General features: G+C 41.2%; 1 protein-coding gene across 1 annotated transcript in view; it reads right to left on the minus strand.

Annotated features, from left to right (window-relative positions):
• Positions 1-12,255: 12,255 nt before the first annotated feature.
• Positions 12,256-22,417, minus strand: part of AFG3L2 (AFG3 like matrix AAA peptidase subunit 2) — a 54,678-nt gene continuing 44,516 nt past the window's right edge. The window contains exons 15-17 of the mRNA XM_075826446.1: positions 20,952-21,152; positions 13,307-13,501; positions 12,256-13,213 (exon numbers count right to left, since the gene is read on the minus strand). Of these exons, the coding sequence (XP_075682561.1) occupies positions 12,971-13,213; positions 13,307-13,501; positions 20,952-21,152 (639 nt within the window). The 3' untranslated portion in view covers positions 12,256-12,970. The remainder of the gene's footprint in view (positions 13,214-13,306; positions 13,502-20,951; positions 21,153-22,417) is intronic.

Raw genomic sequence — 22,417 nt, forward strand, 5'->3', positions numbered from 1 at the left:
TAATTATGCCATGGGCAGGCCCGTAGAAGTCTATGCGGCTCCCATAATTACGGGAGGCTGCGCACGCGTGTGTGCAACTGTAATTACGGGAGTGTTGCTAGGGGATTTCAATTTTTGACTAAAGAGAAGCAGAGGAAAATGGCAGCTGCACGATCACGTGACCATTTTAAGGGGTTTGGACATGATTGTGACATTTCCAGCCCCCCTTTTTTTACAGGTCCGTAAATATGGGTGGAATACAGATAACAGGCCCCTATTTACGGGCACAGGTCCGTAAATATGGGTTAAAAACATGTGACAAAGGACCCATATTTACGGGAAGGAAAAAATACGGATGTGCGCATGGGGCCTAAGAATGGTTTCTTTAAAGAAGGGACACTGAATATATCCAGATTCAAATGTTACTGCATTCACAGATACCACTTATGTTATCACAGTATACCCCAAAAGCAACAGTAATATTGCATGACCCTCTTACACCAGACACATTGTGCTATGACAGGCGTTCCAAGATGCGTTCTTGCTGTAATACAGTACTTTGTAATTGCATACTGGCCAATAACCAGGTTTGCAATTACAATTGCATGGTTTCCTGAACATGAGTATTAATACCAGTTGATGAAAACAATCAGGCTCAGCTCAATGGACATTTAGGAAAAACGATTGCAAAAGGAAACTAGTAGTTCGTCTAATGCAACCATGATTTCACTTATACATCAGACAGGGTAGAACCTAAGAAGCTCAGATAAGAATACACAGCCAGGTCTCCCCTCTCACGGTATTTGCGTTTTTCTAAATCAGACCTATCTGCCTACTTAATGCAAGGTATTGCCCATTGGTTATATAGTGCCTACATATTCCTGAGTACCATACACAGATTTCTCAAATTCAGGACATAGACTGGGAGCAACTAATGTCAAGTAATGGTACAAATGATAAATGGGCGATCTTAATCTACTTTGTATAATTATAGTGCAAAATGTATTCCTGGAGGTAACAAGTATAAAAGATTAAAATTAAACCACACATGGATTACACCTTCTGTAAAAAGGGCAATATGTGACAAAAAAAAGGCCATTTGAAAAATACAAATCTGAGGGTACAGCTGTAGCCTTTGTAAATTTTAAAGAGCTTAATAAAATCTTTAAAAAAGGTAATAAAATCAGGAAAAATACAAAATGAAAGGCAGGTGGCCAATGATAGTAATACAAATCCCAAAACATTCTTCAAGTATATAAATGCAAAAAAGCCAAGGTCTGAACATGTAGGACCCCTAAATAGTGGTAATGGGGAGTTGGTCACAGGGGATCAAGAGAAGGCAGAGTTACTAAATGGGTTCTTTAGCTCTGTATATACAACAGCAGAAAGAGCAGCTGATGTAGCCACTGCCAGTGCTGTTAATATACTGAATTGGCTGAATGTAGACATAGTCCAAGCTAAGTTAAATAAAATAAATGTGCACAAGGCCCGGGACCAGATGGGTTACACCCTAGAGTTCTTAAAGAGCTTAGTGCAGTTATTTCTGTCCCCCCTCTTCATAATATTTGGAGATTCTCTAGTGACTGGTATAATGCCAAGGTATTGGTGCAGGGCAAATGTGGTGCCTATTTTCAAAAAGGGCTCTAGGTCTTCCCCGGGTAATTCTAGACCAGTAAGCTTAACATCCATCGTGGGGAAAATGTTTGAGGGGCTATATACGGGATTATGTGATAAAAAAATAAATAGTAAAACCGTGCTGACTGACACTTATAATATTAAGGAAAGAAGTTGTCAAACCAACCTGATCTGTTTTTATCAAGAGATGAGCAGAAGCCTAGACAGAGGGGCCGCTGTGGATATAGTGTTTTTGGACTTTGCAAAGGCATTTGACACTGTCCCTCATAGACATCTAATGGGTAAATTAAGGACTATAGGTTTAGAAAGTACTATTTGTAATTGGATTGAGAATTGGCTCAAGGACCGTATCCAGAGAGTTGTGGTCAATGATTCCTACTCTGAATGGTCCCCAGTTATAAGTGGTGTACCCCAGGGTTCCGTGCTTGGACCACTATTATTCAACTTATTTATGAATGATATAGAGGATGGGATTAATAGCACTATTTCTATTTTTTGCAGATGACACCAAGCTATGTAGTATTGTTCAGTCTATGGAAGATGTTCGTAAATTGCAAGCCGATTTGAACACACTAAGGCCTCATGCACACGACCGTAGTCATGTGCACGCCCGTGATTTTCGGGTCGGCCGGCAGCGGACTGTCAGATGCAAGCCGCCCGCAAATCGCGGGAAATGCACATGGCTGTGGCCATTATTTTCAATGAGCCCGGACCGAAGAAGACGGCTGTAATAAGACATGTCCATTCTTTCTGTGGTGCGGGCTCCCGGGCCATGCACAGACCGTAAAAACTACGGTCGTGTGCATGGCCCCATAGAAATGAATGAGGCCGCAATTCTCCCGTGGATTTTCGGGGGAATTGCGGCCGCAAAATCACATTCGTGTGCATGGGGCCTAAGTGTTTAGGCATCCACTTGGCAAATGAGATTTAATGTAGATAAATGTAACGTTATGCATCTGGATACCAACAACCGGCATGCATCATATGTCCTAGGGGGAGCTATACTGGGGGAGTCACTTGTTGAGAAGGATCTGGGTGTACTTGTAGATCATAACCTAAATAACAGCATGCACAGTCAATTATCTGCTTCTAAGGCCAGCAAGATTGTCATGTATTAAAAGAGGCATGGACTTGCGAGACAGGGATGTAATATTACCACTTTACAAAGCATTAGTGAGGCCTCCAGTTATGAGCTCCAGTTCATAGAAAGGATGTCCTGGAGTTGGAAAAAATACAAAGGAGAGCAACGAAGCGAATAAGGGGCATGGAGAATCTAAGTTATGAGGAAAGCTTAAAATAATTAAACCTATTTGGCCTTGAAATGAGACGACTCAGACGGGGACGTGATTAAGTTGTATAAATATATTAAATGGCACATACAAAAAATATGGTGAAATCCTGTTCCATGTAAAACCCCCTCAGAAAACAAGGGGGCACTCTCTCCTTCTGAAGAAAAAAAAGGTTCAACCTGCAGAGGCGAGAAGCCTTCTTTACTGTGAGAACTGTGAATCTATGGAATAGTCACCGCAGGAGCTGGTCACAGCAGGGACAGTAGATGGCTTTAAAAAAGGCTTAGATCATTTCCTAGAACGAAACAATATCAGCTCCTATGTCAATGTGTAGAAATTTAGTTTCATCCATTATTTTCCCATCCTTTGGTTGAACTTGAAGGACATGTATCTCTTTCCAACCGTACTAACTATGTAACTAGAAAACCAACTATACACGAGAGGAATTAACTCTAAAAAATAGGAATTAGACCTACCGGTAATTGTATTTCCAGGAATCCATCATGACAGCACTACAGGAGGTTGCCCTATTGACCTCTGTAGGGACAGGAAGACAGAGAGGTTAAAAGGCCCCTCCCACCACCCACCAGTGTTTTTCAATTACTACACCAGGATGGATGCAACCAGATTTTATTTCTAGGTATAATAACTGACATGTTAATTGCACAAATCAGAATTTCAATAAGGGAGGGAATGTAAGGGTGCTGTCATGATGGATTCCTGGAAATACAATTACCGGTAGGTCTAATTCCTATTTTCCAGTACATCCCTCATGACAGCACCACAGGAGCAATACCAAATTATAATGCTCAGGGCGGGACTACGGATTGGAGGACTTTCCGTCCAAAACTTAAATCCGTATCGGACAGCACATCTAGCCTATAATGTTTGCAAAACGTATGATGGCTTGACCAAGTGGCAGCTCTGCAGATTTGGTCCATAGAGGCTTCTCTTCTTTCTGGACAGGATGCCGAAACTGCCCTCGTTGAATGGGCTCTGATGCCCTGTGGGGCACATAGTCCTTGGGACTTGTAGGCTTCTTGTATGGTAGTTTTTACCCATCTCGCTAGAGAGCCCTTTGAGGCTTTCTTTCCTCTATTCTTTCCCCCAAACAGGACAAATAGATTGTTATCTTGTCTCCAGGAGGAGGTTCTATCCAGATACTGAAGAATTGTTCGCCTGACATCCAGGCAATGGAATTTTTCTTCTTGTTGGTTTTTGGGATCTGGATAAAAGGAAGGTAGAATTATTTCTTGTTCTCGATGGAAAGCGGTAGATACCTTTGGAATAAATGAAGGATCCAGCTTTAGGATGATCTTATTCTCTTGTACTTTTAGGTACGGTTCTATGACTGACAGAGATTGGATTTCCCCAATCCTTCTTGCTGAAGTAATAGCGACTAAGAATGCAGCTTTTAGAGTTAAAAAATGCATACTAATTTTGTCGAGCGGCTCAAAGGGGGGCTCACAAAGAGTCGTTAACACTACATTCAAATCCCAGGTAGGAACTGATTTCTTTAGGCAAGGTTTCAGTTTAGAGACCACTTGAGTGAATCTTCTGATCCACCGATGTTCAGCCAGAGAAGTGTTAAAAAAATTACCTAAGGCTGAAATGTGTACTTTTAAAGGTACTAGGGCTAAGCCCTTTTTTGAATCCAGATTGTAAAAAATCTAGGATTTTTGCGATGTTGGGAGAAAAGGGGTCTGGTCCTGGGTCTCCATACCAGGAACAGAATTTCTTCCAAATTTTTTGATAGATTTTTGAGATGACTTCTTTATGACTTGATAAGATAGTTGAAATTATCTCATCTGACAGACCGTGGTTCCTCAAGATCTGCCTTTCAGGATCCAGGCTGACAATTTCAGAGTTTCTATTCCCTGAAAGAATAGGGGACCCTGGGAAAGAAGATTCTCCCTGATTGGGAGCATGATAGGGTCTTCCAACGCTAGGTATTTTACAATTGGAAACCAACTTCTTTTTGGCCAATAGGGAAGAATAATGATGAGCTTTGTCAAATCTTCCTGGATTTTTCTTAATACCATTGGTATTAGAGGAAACGGAGGAAAGGCATAGGCCAGATCCATGCCCCAGGGTTGGGACAATGCATCTACTCCCAATGGGTTGTTTCTGAGATTTAGGGAGAAGAATGTCTCTACTTGGGAGTTTTTCCTCGTGGCAAACAGGTCTATTTGTGGATAACCCCACCTTCGGGTTAAGGACAGAAAGACTTCCCTGTTTAGGGACCATTCTCCAGGGACTCCCTTGTCTATGTTGTTTGTACAGAGCCACCACAGGAGGGATGATTTCAGTGTCTCGGAAATTTGAATTCAGGGAGTTCTGTTTTCGATCCCACTGGGACAAGATCAGATTTTGTAAGGGTCTGGAGTGAAATTGACTCCATGGAATAGATTGGATGCAAGACGTCATCATTCCCAACATCCGCATACATTCCCTTATGGAACAGGCGTCTTTCCCCCAAAATTTCCTTACTTCTGCCAGTAGGAGTATTTGTTTCTCTCTTGGGAGGAAGGAATGTTGATGGGAGGAGTCTAGTAGTACTCCTAAGAAGACCTTCTGTTTTTGGGGAGGAAGACTTGACTTCTGAAAGTTGATTCTCCATCCCAATTCCTGTAGTAGGGAAAGAACCTGTGACCGATGACTGTCTAAGATAGACGGAGTATCTGCCGTCAACAAGAAGTTGTCTAGATATGGCATAATTACTATGCCCTGACTTCTTACGAATGCCATGATCTCTGCCATAATTTTTGTAAAAATTCTGGGGGCGGAGGAAATGCCGAAAGGGAGGCAGACAAACTGGAAGTGGAGAATGGAAGGACCGTCCTGAATTGCGAATCTGAGGAATCTCTGGTAAGCGGGGTGGATAGGAACGTGATAATACGCATCCTTTAAAATCGATCGTACACATTGACGCCTCTTCTCTTATTAGAGGAATAGTCGATCTGATAGACTCCATCTTGAATTTTCGATATTTCACCCACTTGTTTAGGACCTTCAGGTTGATTATTGTCCTGTAGGAACCGTTTGGTTTTTTGACTAAGAAGATTTTTGAATAGTGGCCTTTGCATTTTTCGTTGTGGGGAACTGGAGAAATGGCCCTCAATTTGAGTAGTTTCTGGACGTCCTGGATAAGGATCTGATGAAGGTCTTTTGCTTGGTACTGGGTTATTAGAAATTTCTCTGGAGGAATGGAGGAAAATTCTATTTTGTACCCTTCTTCTATGATCTTTAGAACCCAGGGGTTCTGGGTTATTCTCGACCATTTGGGATAAAATTGTAGGAGTCTTCCTCCTACGCTCTTGGCGTCATTGCTTTGAGGGCTGAAATGAATTATTGGGGTTAAGGAGATATCCTCGACCCCTTCTTCCTTTGGGGTAACTCCAGCGACCCGACTTCCCTTTCCCGCTGTAGTTCTGCAAGGATCCCTCTGTTGGCGAAACCTCCCAAACTGAGGGTTTTTTTTTGGTTTCTCTTCAGGAAACCCCTTTTTTCTATCTGCTGCATTCTCCAGCATGTTATCCAGGAGAGGACCGAACATCAGAGACCCTGTAAATGGGATAGAACATAATTTGTTCTTGGACTTCGTATCTCCTGACCACATTTTGAGCCATAATGCTCTTCTAGCAGCATTTGAGAGAGCCCCATTCCTGGCAGCAAATCTAATAGATTCCGCTGAGGCGTCTACCAAGAATCCGGTTGCCATCTTTAGTAAGGGTAGCGATTCTAATAGATCTTGTCGTGATGTCTTTATCATCAAATGGGTCTCCAGCTGGTTTAACCATATAAATATTGCTCTTGCTACGGATGTGGCCGCGATATTAGTCGAGATCAAAGCAGAGGAAGATTCCCACGCTCTTTTCAGTAGCCCGTCTGCCTTTCGGTCCATGGCGTCCTTCAACTGAGAGGAATCTTCAAATGGGATTGCGTTTTTTTTAGCAACCCTGGCTACTGGGACATCTACTTTTGGGATCTCATCCCAAGGTTTAGTGTCTTCTGGATGAAAGAGAAGTCTGTTTTTAAAATCTTTTGAAATGAAGAGCCTTTTTTCTGAATCTTCCCATTCAGTTGTCACCATTCTTTTGAGATTTTCGTTTACCGGAAAAACCTTTGTTTTCTTTTCCGTTAGACCTCCAAACATCTCATCCTGGATGGTATGTGGTTGGTCTTCTTCGGGAATATCCATGGTTTCCCGTATTGCCTGAATTAAGGTATCAGACATCTCAGAAGAGAAGACATTTTTTTTCTCTGGAGTGGAAGAAGTTGAAGGCAAGAGTTCCTCTCCTTCTTCTAACTCACCCTCCGATAGGTAATAACACTCCTGCTCAGCGTCAGAACCCTGAGAGGGAGGACAATATTTTTGATCCACTTCAATCCGTGGTCTTTTTGCCCGGGAGTGACAGGGAGTCTCTTGAGGAGAGGCGAGGGAGGCTACTGACTGACTCACTTCTTCACGAATCATAGCCCTAAGTTCAGACATAAATGTTGGTTGTTCCTCTTTTAGTATTTTTGCAATACAATCCTGACACAATTGTTTCCTATGTGACTCTGGCAATTTTTTTGCACAAGTCGCACATTTTTTAACCTTTTTATCAGTTTGTCTCTGAGAGGGATCTTTATCCTAGAGAAAACAGAAGGTAGGTAAAGTATGGTGTGCATACATAAGGAGTCATAACCCTTACCCCAAGGGTGAGACTCACGTGACCCTGGGACATATCTGGAGTTCCGTCAGGACGAGGAAGTTCCATACCGCGACAGGTAACAGGCAATGCAATATGCAATCCACAAAATCAATCCAACATAGAGGTATCAGCTCTAACTACATACCTGTGCGTGTCCCTTTAAATGCGGGCGTTTTGAATTTCCCGCCTTCCAAGATGGCCGTGGACCGGAAGTAGCCCGACGTAAATTTCCGGTCGGCTATTCGTTGGAGTGCAGCCGCCATAGCCGGCGACTGAGGCTTGCTATGCGGCGCGAGGATCCCTGCCGGTGCGTCCAAACTTATGGAGCTGCCGGTCCCCGCCTGGTCACGCGGCCAGGCCGAAGCCTGCTTGGGAATCCCCAACCCCCACACACTACCCGAACCCTGCCTAGGATTCCTCCGGTAGGTGTCAGGGTGGGAGCTAAGGGACCTCTCGTTCGAGGGGTGTTAGCCTAGGCTTTTAGGGGGAAGAGAAGGGGGAGTGCACGGACCCCCCGATCTTGCCCCCTGCCCACGTTTTTTTCCTGCAGCAACACAGGAGCGACGTCTCTGCTCCTGACCCTGTAGGGACAGGAAGAACACTGGCAAGTGGGTGGTGGGAGGGGCCTTTTAACCTCTGTGTCTTCCTGTCCCTACAGAGGTCAATAGGGCAACCTCCTGTGGTGCGGTCATGAGGGATGTACTGGAAAATGGCGATACAGTGCGTAAAATCACAAAATGGTAAGGTTGGACAATCAGTCATCTATATCACTAAGAGAAGTCCTACTGTAATAACCAAGTGTAACTTGGTGCGTTGATCAAAGAACAACTTAGGAAGGCCTACAAACTAATAATATGATCAACTTTAGCACAAATGGTTGAATAAAAACGTATAAATTTTATTACAGATAAACACGACGAGCTAAAAAGATGAGTCACACAATGAGAAGGCATCAACCTTATGCAAGACCAATAGCAGCATATATGTCGGGCATGCACATACAAAAATATCGAAGTATAGGCACGCATGTAAATTAGAGTCCAGAAGGGACAATGAAACTGCATAGATAAATACAACAAGGTAATAAATGTGAATAACGGTAGTAATCAAGTATAAAGTGCTGAGAGATGCAGGTAGCACAGCCCATAGTCACATCCTAACAGGCTTGTGTGCAAAATAGAGAGCTAAGACCTGTATAGCCCAACACCTGAAGGGCAAGGACCAACAGATCAAAACATGTAACATGTGTTACAAGTGCCTATTGAGAAATAAAGTACATACACAAAGTCATGGTCATTACACAGAGAGGACGCCAAAACACCCGACGCGCGTTTTGGCAAATGCCTTCCTCTGAGGGTGGCATTATCCTGGTGGGACTCCCTCCTATATAATACCTGGTCAGTGTGTTCCATGTCATAAATCACCGGTCCACGGCGGAAGGAGACAGACTGCGTCAGGCGGGGTACAAAGATGGCCACCACCCCACTTCCACTACCGCATCATCAGGGAGGATGTGAGACAGCGATGTATGACAGCGCCTCCCACATACAACCCCGAACCAAGACAGCGGGCGAAAGGTGCGTAAGCCACTCCCCCCGTCAGCGCGCCCCCCCCCCGCCGTAATACGGCGGATCGGACCAGGAACAACAGGATCGACTATGATGGAGTAAAAAGTCACATAGGATAGGTATGCCTTACAATCAAGAGAGCGTTTGTGTATATGGGTATATACAGATTTTGTAGAATAGCAAATAAAGATATATGTATCAGGAGATAAGGGAAGTGTACATATAAATGGTGACGTGAAGGTATCAATATGTTAGGGAGACGGTCCAAAAGAAATATAAATAATTAGGGGACCGATATGTGAAAGCAAACAAAAATAAAGATTGAAAATAATAAGAGAAAATATTAAATGATGTGAAAAATAAAGGAAATAAATAAAAATGACTGACAAACGCAGGTGTTATATAACCTGACAAAAGAAAGAAAGAAAAAAAAAAAAAAAAAAGAAGAAAAAAAAAGAAACGGTGTACCACAATAAAACCATATGATGTAGTAATCCATGCGTGGACATATGCACACATGGGGAACCACATCAAAAGATGGAAAACTGCATTCATACATTAAATGTGCAAAAATCGACATAAAATATGTGATGAGGTAACAAAGAAAGAGTGCATACTGTCTATATGGAAAATAATGTAAACAGCCTATATATAACCGTACAGATAAGTACCTTTAAGAAAAAGAGCAAAAGTAGAAACAAACCCCAGGAATGGCAAAAAGGGGGGGGGGGGAGGAGGAAGGGAACAAAAAACATACAAAGGGACGAATCAAAACATTAATGCGTGTAGTACATATCAATGTATCCCATATACATATATGGCAAATGAGGAGGAAAGACTAAATTGAGGACACGTCCATGTGGGCAATTTTCCCATATCCCTCTTGACATATCCATTCAGTCAAACCCACTTGGACCATGTGTAGAACAATCCTATAACAAGTAAAAGGAAAAAGGGAGAGGGTAGTCAACATAAAGAATACAATACATAAGACAAAATAAAAAACCTGGACCCGCTAGGAGTCAATGGTTATAGAAACGGAGCGAAGCTCAAAAATTCATTCAGGCCATATGGATACATTGTCCCAAGGGTCCATATCCAGCGAGTTTCACATTGTGCCAATTTTTGTTTCACAGCACCTCCCCTCATACCCGATATATGATCAATCCCTCTCACCTTCAATTGGGATGAAATCGCAGGAAAGATGTAACTTGAAATGTCGGGCTACTGGTTTGAGGGTTTCCAAATTCTCCACTTCAAGTGCTCGCTTGATGTTTGATATGTGTTCCCTTACTCGGATCTTCAATTCCCTGGATGTAAGGCCAATATAGACTTTAGGGTAGGGACAGATCGCTTAATAAAATACTGCTTTCGTCGTACATGTTATGGAATGAGTGATGTTGTATGTTTTTGTGCCTAGGGCATTTGTAAATGTCGTTGACTTTTCTATATTTGGACATGCTACACAGTGTCTGCAGGGATTACAACCCCATTTAGGGCCCTTAGTACCAAAAGGATTCTTTGTTTTGTTTGGATCATAGTGGCTCCTCACCAGTTTTTTGGGAGTCTTGCCGTGATGCTTGGATACCTGGTGATAAATCTCTCAAGTGTGGGGTCAATAAAATAGGCCAGTATAGTTTGAAAATTTCCTCATCTGTGGCCACCTGGAATGGTAATTGGTTATAAACCTAACCGGTGTTTGTCTGTTTTCTTGGAAAAAGAAGGTCGTCTCTAGTAGTATGTTTCGCCCTGTGGTATGCCTATTTGATGAATCTCATGCTATAACCGCGGTTAAGGAAAATATTTTTTAGATCCTTTGCCTGCTCTTCAAACAATGTATCGGACGAACAGATTCTCCTTTTCTGCAAAAATTGTCCAATAGGAACTGCCTGGATGGTCTGGGGAGGGTGGGAAGAAGAAGAATGCAATAGTGAATTTACAGAAGTCTCTTTATGATACACAATCGCTTTGTAAAAAGCCCTGTGTGTCCTTGATAACCTTGATATCTAAGAATTCTATTTGAAATTTACTTACAAATCCGACAAAAGACAAAGTCAATGCATTCCTGTTTAGGTCGATCATGAATGCATCTCAGAAATTGTACTTTTCCAGACGAGGATGTCATCGATGTACCGAGCCCACAAAAGGACTCTGTCCATCGAGCCATCCTGGTCATCCGAAAAGTACTGTATGTAACTACAGTACCCATGCTCACTATGACGGACCATTTCAGACATGCAGGCTAGGGCTATGCGATCCTAGACAAATGGTTGACCAGGTTCACGCAGCAGTTGTGATTTTTTTTTTTTTATATACGTAGCTAGTAGATTATCCTTCTAGTACTCCTTTCTTTGGTCTCCACTCCTGGTTTTGGCTAAAGAAAAACTGCACTGTATGAACAAGGCCTTGGTGGTGGCAATTTTCTTTTTTAATGAAATGCAGTTTTGGTCTCATTAAACCCGAAAACCTTTTTCCACTTGCTTTCAATGTTCTCCCTATGTACCTTTGGGCAGACTGCAAACAAAATTTCATGAGATTTTTTTTTGTTTGTGTTGCTTTATTTTTCTATCAATCAGCAAAAAAATACAGAAAAAACAGACAAGATGTGTTTGAATATGGTGTGTATTACCAGAAAATCTCGATAGATGGACTGCTTGGTTCCCAACTCTTTACCAGTCCTCCTCCAGTCAGTCACAGCGTAGCTTACTTCAGATTGTCACACCCCAGAGCCAATGAACTGTTAAATGTGACGTCACTGTAAAAAAAGCTCCTGAAAGAGCTGTAGTAAATAATCTCATATTATACTACAAATAGATGGATCATAGGACCTTGAACAGGTTAACTCAGGAGCATAAAAAAAAAAACAAAAAAAAAAACGAACAAAACAATAAATCAGGTTTAGTGCAAGATTTTAAAACCGTGTTATTATATACCCTGTGGCCCATATCATGGTGTTTCCTTGCTATGTCAATGTAAGTCTGCTTTAAAAGAGGCAGTGTGGATATTAGGTTTACAGAGAACAAAAGGAAGAGTATCTGCATATTCTTCATATTTATTTTCCAGAAAAAACTGCATCAAGACATCAAATTGTAATTTTTATATTTTATCATTTATACAGCAGGAAAGACATTCACATTTATGTACAAGCAAACACACACTTCCAATTATTTTTTTTAGATCCAATCAAGTGCTCTCTTCTTGTTGGGGCAAGGTGGATTATCTATTGCATGGCACCGTGTATTTAAGTGCAAAAAAAAGATCACCATTATAAATGACCATTTGATGGAGTTTTTAAATCAGATCAGATTTAATAACTGATTTTGCCAAACAGAAATCAAGTGTAATAGTTTTTTTTTCATCACATAAGCAATGTGGACCTCAGATATGATATTTGCCTTTTAGGAGAATAAATACAGGACCCATTTATCTCTTTAGATCACTTCATATTTTCGCACATGACCTTTTGTTGCTTTTATAGAATCAGGACAAAAAAAAACCAAAAAAAACAAAAACACCCAGATAATTCAGTAACTTTTTTTTTTTTTTTTTTCAGCAATAGACTTGTTTCTCCACCAGTCTTTCTAAGCAATAAATAAGGGTATTATTTGATTGTTAAATCTTTGTCTGTCTTTTAGCTATGACAAAGTATACTCCTATAGTAGGGCAAAGATAAAGTCTTCACATTTGTTTTTTTTTTCTCAAGTGAAAAGGTTTTTGGTTTTTATTTAACTTTCTTGAAATCCTTTTTAAAAGATAAAAATACTGCCCAAGTCCTCTTAAAATCCTGGTGTTGTAAAGACAATCAAAACGGCATTTCTCCACTGAGGTGGCGGGCTATCTGCTCATCATTTGACTCCTTTTTATCCTTTTCACGATCTCGGTTCCAGTCTTTCAGACCTTCAGGAAGCGTTGTATCCTCTTCCATGCTCCCAGTACCTTCTACAAACTCCTCATATGTTGATTTTTCTGCAAATGGTCTTGGGCCCAAAAGTTCAACCATATCACTCTTATCTAGCACCTCCCTTTCTAGTAGACGAAGAGCAACCTAGAAAATGGAAAACCCAGATTATTTTTTATTTCAAATTAAAAAGGTAAGTTTAAAACACTTAACAGCACGGTCTACACTGTGGTAACCCACCTTCTCTATATCAGATTTTTTTTCCTTAAGAAGTTTTCCAGTCCTTTCATACGCAGAGTTTATCAAGATTCGAACTTCATCATCTATCAGTCTCGCAGTGGCCTCACTGTAAGGCTTCTCTAACACCATTTCCCCTTGACGAGGAAGGTCAAATGAAACTTGGCCAACTTTATCACTCATGCCAAACTGGACAATCTTTAAAATACAAAAAAAATATGCTTTAGTATGTTTTCAGTATGTGAATGTCATGCAAAAACACTATGTATTTAGAAACACAAGATGGTAAGACAAAAAACAGCTGGAAATTATTTTGCAGACATGCAATGGACAGAGCTATTAAAGGGCTGCATGAGTGGAATTGTCAAATCCTACTAACAGAAACATATTGTGGAATTCTTCTTTAAAGAGGCTCTGTCACCAGATTATAAGAACTCTATCTCCTACATGATCTGATTGGCGCTGTAATGTAGATAACAGCAGTGGTTTTTATTTTGAAAAACGATCATTTTTGAGCAAGTTATGAGCTAGTTTAGATTTATGCTAATGAGTTTCTCAATGGACAACTGGGCGTGTTTTTACTTTTCCATAACTGGGTGTTGTACAGAGGAGTATATGACACTGACCAATCAGTGACTAATCAAGTGTCCTGCACTTCTCATTGTTCCAGCCCAGCATGATCCACAGCACAGTGTGATTGTGCAGTGAAAGAAGCTGGGCTGGAACAATGAGAAGTGCAGGACACCGATTAGTCATACACTTCTCTGTACAACACCCAGTTGGTAAAAAGTAAAAAAAACACGCCCAGTTGTCCTTTGAGAAACTCATTAGCATAAATCTAAACTAGCTCAAAAACAATCATAACTTGCTCAAAAATTATCGTTTTTCAAAATAAAAACCACTGCTGTTATCTACATTACAGCGCCAATCAGATTATGTAGGAGATAGGGCACTTATAATCTGGTGACAGAGCCTCTTTAACTATGTAATTTTAGCAATAGACACCAATATAGTTTCGTTTCCCTGTACGAGCATGTAGCTTTTTTTTTTTACAGGTATATGTAAAACTTAAATGTTCTTTAAATTTTTTCAAACAAAATAGATTTACAGATGAGCACCAACATCAATGTTGTACTGTAAGGACTCATGCCACAAGTGTATATGGCATTATGCACATCTGCATAGAATAGCGTGTTACCTCATTCTCATACAGTCGTATGCATAAAATCTAAGTGTAACCATGCCAGTAGCAAAATAGGATTGATTGATATATATATATATATATGAGAAAAAGAATAACACTGCACAGCGACAGCAGTGGGTGCAGGCCTCCTAGGTTGAGGCTAGAAACCCTTGTTAATGAAATCCTGAAAAAATGAAGAGGCAGCACTCAAAAGGAAATTGGTGAAAAAAAAAGTGGTGTGTTTATTGACCCCAGGCAGGCAACGTTTCGATCAGTCTCTATGGGATCTTTGTCAAGCCAAAAGATCCCATAGAGACGGATCGAAACGTTGCCTGCCTGGGGTGAATAAACACACCTTTATTCACCCCAGGCAAATATATCCTATATTTAGTCCAGGTCCGCATTTGAGTAAGATCCTAGTCACAAGAGCCCTTGGTGAAAAGGTTACTGAAACATTCTGCTTAGGCTGGATTCACCCGAGCATGTTCAGTCCGTAAAAAGGACGGAACGTATTTCAGCCGCAAGTCCCAGACCGATCATAGTTATGTACGACGCTAGGAGTCCCTGCCTCGCTGCAGGACAACTGTCCTGTACTGTAATCATGTTTTCAGTACGGGACAGTAGTTCCATGGAGAGGCAGGGACTCCTAGTGTCATACATAACTATGATGCTAGGAGCCCGGCTCCCTGCAGTGTGTTCGATCCGGGACTTGCGGCCGAAATATGTTCCGTCCATTACGGACGTAATGTGCTCGTGTGAATCCAGCCTAATGGTTATCCTCAGACCTATTGCAAAATGAGATTTTGCCTTAGTCCTAACAGGTTTATGATCAACTACCTCTGAACCTCAGGATAGGTAATTATGTGGGACCTCTTCCAAAGAGTTTACATCTGGTCATAATCAAAGGCGGTGGAGAGCTCCGTGTAGGGGGTGGGGTGTGTTGGACCCCAAACTCTCCAATAGTTTACCATGGCACACTACGTTGCACAGTGCACCAGTAACGGTGAGCCGCTGTCTCGGTCCCTCAATTGTATTATATGGGGCTCCTGTGCATCTGCACGGTTTGCACATAAGGGGTGTCCGCTCCTAACCAGAACATCTGTCAAAATAGGCGAACTTCAAGCCTGGTCATCAGTGGATTCATACATAGGATTCCTCCAGGACATGGTCTTGCTGAAGCTACTACCAGACTTCACTCCAAAGTTCCTCATTTGTAACCTGAAACCAGGTCAACTTCCTTCCAGTGTTCTGGCATGTCTTCCACTAATAAGGAACATAATCTCCATTCCTAGATCTCTGCTGTTGTCTGGCTATCTAGTTGGCTTGGAGTAAGATTAGGAAGGATGAGAATTTATTTTTTCTGGAAAGAAACAAACAAACTTAAAATCCACTAAACCTACCTGGTTAGATGAAGTGTAGAGGCCAGTAGTCTGGCTTACAGTGTTAGAGTAGTTTGAGACTAAATGAGGTGAAATGGAGATCTACTAGAGCAGTGGACACCTCTTGGGCTGAATAAAGTCTGATCCCGCTGGTTACTGTGCACCTCGGAGCTCGCACTTAATATTTATCAACCACTATGGGCTGAATTTTGGTTCTCCGAAGTGTCGGCTCTTGAGCGGTCAATCTTGGGTTCCACCAGTTAAGAGGGCCCTCCCTATGGGCCTACTTCTTGCTAAATCCCCATTATTGTGCTGCTGCAGGACGTAAGGGAAGAGTAGATTGCCAACGTTAATCTGTTTTCCCTTAGTCCTATCAGCAGTACAAGCTTCCCGTCCTAATTAATTTAATTGATTAAATTAAAGATTACATCTATCCTAATACTTCACACGAGCAGAAATATCTGCTAGGACTAAGGGAAAACAGATTAACATTAGAAACTTACTCTTGTAGAATGAGGTGGTAGTTTTGTGGCTTAAAGGAATAGTGTCACGAAAAATTTTTTTTTTAACATCCGTTTGATTTTAGTCTTTTATTAAAAACTTTTATATTTACTTGTGTGTTTGTGTTTCACTTTTTTTTATTTTTACACTTTTTCTTCCCTATGGGTGCTGCCATTTTTTACTCCATTTCTGTATGTGTCGATTAACGACACATACAGACATGGAATACGGCAGCTCCAGTCCCATAGTGAATGCGAACGGGGCCCGTTCCATCCACTATGGTGTACGCCGTCTGTGTGGGAACGGCACATGCGCCGCTCCCACACAGTCCAAGTTGAACTGTGCGCCGTCCGGCGCCATTTTCCTGTAGACTGGAAGTCGCGGCCGGACAGTAAGATTACTACTTCCGGTCGTGGCTTCCGGACTTGTGCACTTGGAGCAGCGGTAGCAGACGGAGCGGACGGACCGGAGGGAGCGGCGGCGGCCGGAGCAGGTAAGTGATTTCTATGTATGTTCGTGTTTTACTGTGTGTTTACTAGTGTATGTTAACCTACTACACTGTGTGTTAGCTCAAAAAACGGCGACACACAGTGTAGGAGGATAGACCGTTCAATCCCCTCGTTTCTCCCGGCACTAGCCAGGATAAAGGAGGGGGGGATTCTCAGAGCTCACTAGAGCGAGTGAGTTTTTCCCAATTTTGCAGCAAAAAGCAATGTGGTTGCTTTACCACATGCAATGCTGCAATTTTGGGAATTGCTCCATCTAGTGACCAGCGCTGGGAAATATTATAAATTAGAATCTAATTTATAATATTTCCTGACTCGTGAAAAAAATTAGAACAATGTTTAATCACCTATACACTAATTGTTTAACTAAAAAAAAAAAAATACATGTTTTGCTAGCAACACATTCCCTTTAAGTATGCCAACAATTCTGTATAAATCACCAACAGCGTCACCAGAAAAGCACCCCCCCCCCCCTTCTTAATGCTTCACGGTAGGAACCACACATCAATCATTCACCTTCTATGCATCTAACAAAGATACGCATTTAAAGAGGCTCTGTCACCAGATTTTGCAACCCCTATCTGCTATTGCAGCAGATAGGCGCTGCAATGTAGATTACAGGAACGTTTTTATTTTTAAAAAACGAGCATTTTTGGCCAAGTTATGACCATTTTTGTAGTTATGCAAATGAGGCTTGCAAAAGTCCAAGTGGGTGTGTTTAAAAGTAAAAGTCCAAGTGGGCGTGTATTATGTGCGTACATCGGGGCGTTTTTAATACTTTTACTAGCTGGGCGCTCTGATGAGAAGTATCATCCACTTCTCTTCAGAACGCCCAGCTTCTGCCTGATCACTGCTGTGACGTCACTCACAGGTCCTGCATCGTATCAGATGAGCGAGGACACATCGGCACCTGAGGCTACAGTTGATTCTGCAGCAGCATCAGCGTTTGCAGGTAAGTAGCTACATTGACTTACCTGCTAACGCTGATGCTGCTGCAGAATCAACTGTAGCCTCTGGTGCCGATGTGGCCGACACGATGCAGGACCTGTGAGTGACGTCACAGATCTGCACTGCCAGAAGCTGGGCGTTCTGAAGAGAAGTGGATGATACTTCTCATCAGAGCACCCAGCTAGTAAAAGTATTAAAAACGTCCCCCATGTACGCACATAATACACACCCACTTGGACTTTTGCAAGCCTCATTTGCATAACTACAAAAATGGTCATAACTTGGCCAAAAATGCTCGTTTTTTAAAAATAAAAACGTTACTGTAATCTACATTGCAGCGCCTATCTGCTGCAATAGCAGATAGGGGTTGCAAAATCTGGTGACAGAGCCTCTTTAATAATCTCATATTTGGACTCCGACCAAGGGACACATTTCCACTGGTCTAATGTCCACCACCTGGGTTCCCTGGTCCAATTATTATTGTGTGTCTCCCTCAGCAGTTGATTCATGGGATCTCCTGTGACCAGTTGATGTTGAGATTTGCCTGCTGCTTGAACTGCTGCGTTCATAAATTAACAGAACCTCAGATTATGATCCAAATGAATTCGGAGGTTGGTGACTTGACTATACTTGTCCTGTGCAGTAGAGGAAACTATTGGTCTGTCTTCCTGCAGTGATTATTAAAACCTATTTTTATTTTTAATCATAGCGCTTAATGGTTTTTGCGACTGCACTTACAGAGAATTGCAAGAACTTTGAAAGTTTCTTCATTGACGGACCTAGTCTTTTTTCTTTGCTTAGCGGAGCTGTTTTTGCCATATTGTAGACAACTACAAATAGACAGGACAAATTAAGACCTACCCAACCTTGTTGACACTGCTGATTGGCATCAGGCATGAAATGAGGAAAGACATTCCACAAATTAAAATCAATATTAACAGAATTGACATTGATCACCTATCCACAGGATAGGTAATAAGTTACGGATTGCTGGGGGCACTACTGATCACTAGAACAGGAGAACTTTGAAAGGAACAAAGCGTACGCGGTGCTGCTCCATTCAATGTCTATGGAACTAACGGAGGCAGCGCGTGTCTGTTTCCATCAGTCCCATAGATATTAAATAAAGTGGCAGGGTGCATGCTCGACCTCCACTCAAGTCAAGCTTCTCTTCATTGGGGGGGGCAGTGAGGAGGAATAGGGGGCTTAGGACCTCCGTTCTAGTGATCGGTGGGGGTCCCAGCGGTGGGCCCCCCAGGGATCAAACACATCATCTATCCTATTCTGGGAATACCCCTTTTACTTTAAAAGACACATGCTTAACATTATTTTAGAATTAAAAATGATGACTGAGCAATCGAGATTCAACCTTTTCCCATCTCTAAGGCTAACTACACACGTAGCATAAAGACTGCGGAAGTTCCACGTGGAAATTCTGTAACGTATCACAGGTAGCCGCAAAGTGAATGAGATTTGAACAAATTTCCACAGGTTGCAGAAAAAAAACGACATGCGGAAGCGGACATGTAGAGGGGATTTCAATCTGCAGAATGTAAATTTCTCTTGTGAAAACGCAGCAGAACTTCTACAGTATTTAGGCAATGTGTAAACTTCATCTAAATGTCAATGAAGTTCAAAATAAAATGGGTGCATTGAAAAACAAACATGTTTTTAAACATTTGTACAAAACTTACATTTTAGTCATACATAGGCAATATTTATATTTGTGCAAAAAATTCTAATTTCAATAATTTAAGCCGTGAGTCTAAATTAAAAGATCTCTAAATCAAGAGAAACCCAAAATCAGTCATGTGTGTCCAAACTTTTGACTGGCACATACACTGCATAACAATTTTAGATTATATTAACCAGTTAGTGACCGCCAATATGCTTCTTCACGGCGGCCACTAATGGGTTTTATTCTGATGCAGCGCCGTGAAAAGGCGTTTGCATCAGAACAAACAGAGCTGGGAGCCCTTAAATCTCCCTGCTCTCAGAGGTATCCGAGGGTTGGGGGCATCCCTGCTCTAACAGGTGAGATCGATGGCATCATCGATCTCACACGTTTAACCCCTCAGAAGCGGCGCTCAATAGCGAGCGCCGCATCCGAGTGGTTTTGGAGAGAGGGAGCGCCCTCTCATCCCACCGGCACCTGTATTGCAGTGTATTATAAATGCCATCGGAGGATCGCATAGTCAAGTCCCTTTGTGGGACTAGTTAAAAAAAAAAAAAAAAAAGTTTAATACAGTTAATATAAAAAAAAAAATGAAAAAAAAATGAAAAAAAAATGAAAAAAAAAAAAAACACACTTTTTACCCTTACAAAAAATTATTTATTACAAAAAATAAAATAAATAATATACAAAAAAAAAAAAAAAGTTACACATATTTGTTATTGCCGCGCCCCGTAAAGACCCCGACTATAAAGTTCTTAAATTATTTAACCGGCACGGAAGACGCCGTAAAAAATAAAAAACAATGCAAAAATTGATGTTTTCTGTGAATCCTGGCTTAAAAAAAAAAGTGTGATAAAAAGTCGCATCTACTCCAAAATGGTACCAATAAAAACTACAAAGTTGTCCCGCAAAACAAAAGCCCTCATACAATTGCATCGGCTGAAAATAAATAAATAAATAAATAAATAAATGATAGCTCTTCAAACATGGAGACACAAAAACAAAGAATTTTTTATAAAAGGGTTTTTACTGTGTAAAAGTAGTAAAACATACAAAATCTATATAAATTTGGTATCGTTGCAATCGAACCAAGCTACTGAATAAAGTTAGTGTTATTTATACCACACGGTAAACAGCGTAAATTTAGGATGCTAAATAGCTGGTTTTTTTCTATTTCCCCCCCAAAAAGTTAAATCAATAAAATTATATATACACCCCAAAATGGTGCTGTTAAAAAATACAACTTCTCCCGCAAAAAAACAAGACAAGACCTTATACAGCAATGTCGACACAAAAATAAAAAAATAAAAAGTTATAGCTCTTTGAATGAGACATTGGAAATAAAAACGTAAAAAATAGCTTGGTCATTAAGGCCCAAAATAGGCTGGTCACTAAGGGGTTAAAATATGAGGTTTGTTTTTTTATTATATATAAGCACATACATTCAATCACCCACCTGTGCATAGGCACTTTGAGTCACTTTCTTCAAATCATCCTGAGCTCCAGTTGTAATTCTCCCAAAGAATATTTCCTCTGAGACACGACCGCCCAGAGTCATGCACATCCTATCCAGCAGCTGCTCCTTTGTATATAGATACTGTTCTTTAGGCAAATACTGAGCATATCCTAACCCCTTCCCTCGTGGAATGATAGAAACCTGGAAGACAATTCAGAATCTCTGCATTATTTCATGTATTGGACTTTTGCCCAAATTGTGCATAACATTTCTGTAATCAGGAAAACCACAATCACACCAGCAGAAGTGTGATATACATGTGTTTACATTAGATGTTATACTGTCAAAATGTAATCAGTAAACTGCTAGTGATTTATCTAGACATGTATATATCTTTCCGTTCATATATTACGGAAAGATAAAACAAAAGGTCTGTTGTCCTAACTTAACCTGGTCTCATAACATAGCAATCTACACTAGGTCATAAACACAGTAAATGCTAAAACTATGCAGTAACCCCCAAGATCTCAACCAGTGGTAGACATACGGGTATATGCCACGACTCCCTAAAGGGTACACTCACTGTCCACAACACAATGTGTCATCATAGCCCTGGATCTAATTTGATGTAATTAATTTGAGTTAAGGGTACTTGGCTTAGGAATATTAAATAACACTGCGATAAGTTATAGCCTGGTTATAAAAATAAAAAAAAATATGCTACATGAACATAGAATACAAGCAATCTTTATACAAAATGTTAGGAATATTAAAAAATAAAATCACAAATTAAATAAATAACTAAATAAATGAATGGAGTGGTCAGGTTTTGACAACCCCTCTACATATGCCCTGTTGGGGCAAATGGATGTGATGGGTTGGGGGGAGTTATTCTCTCACTTGGTTCCCTCTCCACTAGCCAAAGCAGACTCGGCATGTCGGTGCCTTTGAAGAATTATACAATCTGTCTATGTCCATTGAAATCATTATACTATATTCAGAAGAAATAAAAATTAGCCTGCTGCTGACAATTTTAATAGCTTATCACTGTCAGGCCTGATCAGCACATACTCAGTGGACCTCTCACATTTAAGACTGGTTCACACGGGTCGGATACGCTTCGTAAAATTACGCAGCGTATCCGACCTAGAACCCGCAGCACATTACATCCGAAAAACCGCACCACATTGCGCTAGAACAAAAGAACATACTTACCCCATCCGTAACCATGGCAACGCTACTCTCTGACATCATGCAGCTCGGCCTTCCTGGGGTGGCGTTTCATCCCATGGGACCGCTGCAGCAGTCACATGGGATGAAAGGTCATACTTGGTGGCCGGGCTTCACACAGGAGCAGAGAGACCTGGGTAAATAAGAGTTCCGTTTTTTGCAATGGCGTCGCAGCTTTTCCGCTCCAAAATTCACAAAATCTGCCATTTGTTGGTTTTAACTCCCCATTAATTCCG

The sequence above is a fragment of the Rhinoderma darwinii genome, chromosome 5, assembly GCF_050947455.1.
Source record: "Rhinoderma darwinii isolate aRhiDar2 chromosome 5, aRhiDar2.hap1, whole genome shotgun sequence".
Lineage (NCBI taxonomy): Eukaryota > Metazoa > Chordata > Amphibia > Anura > Rhinodermatidae > Rhinoderma > Rhinoderma darwinii.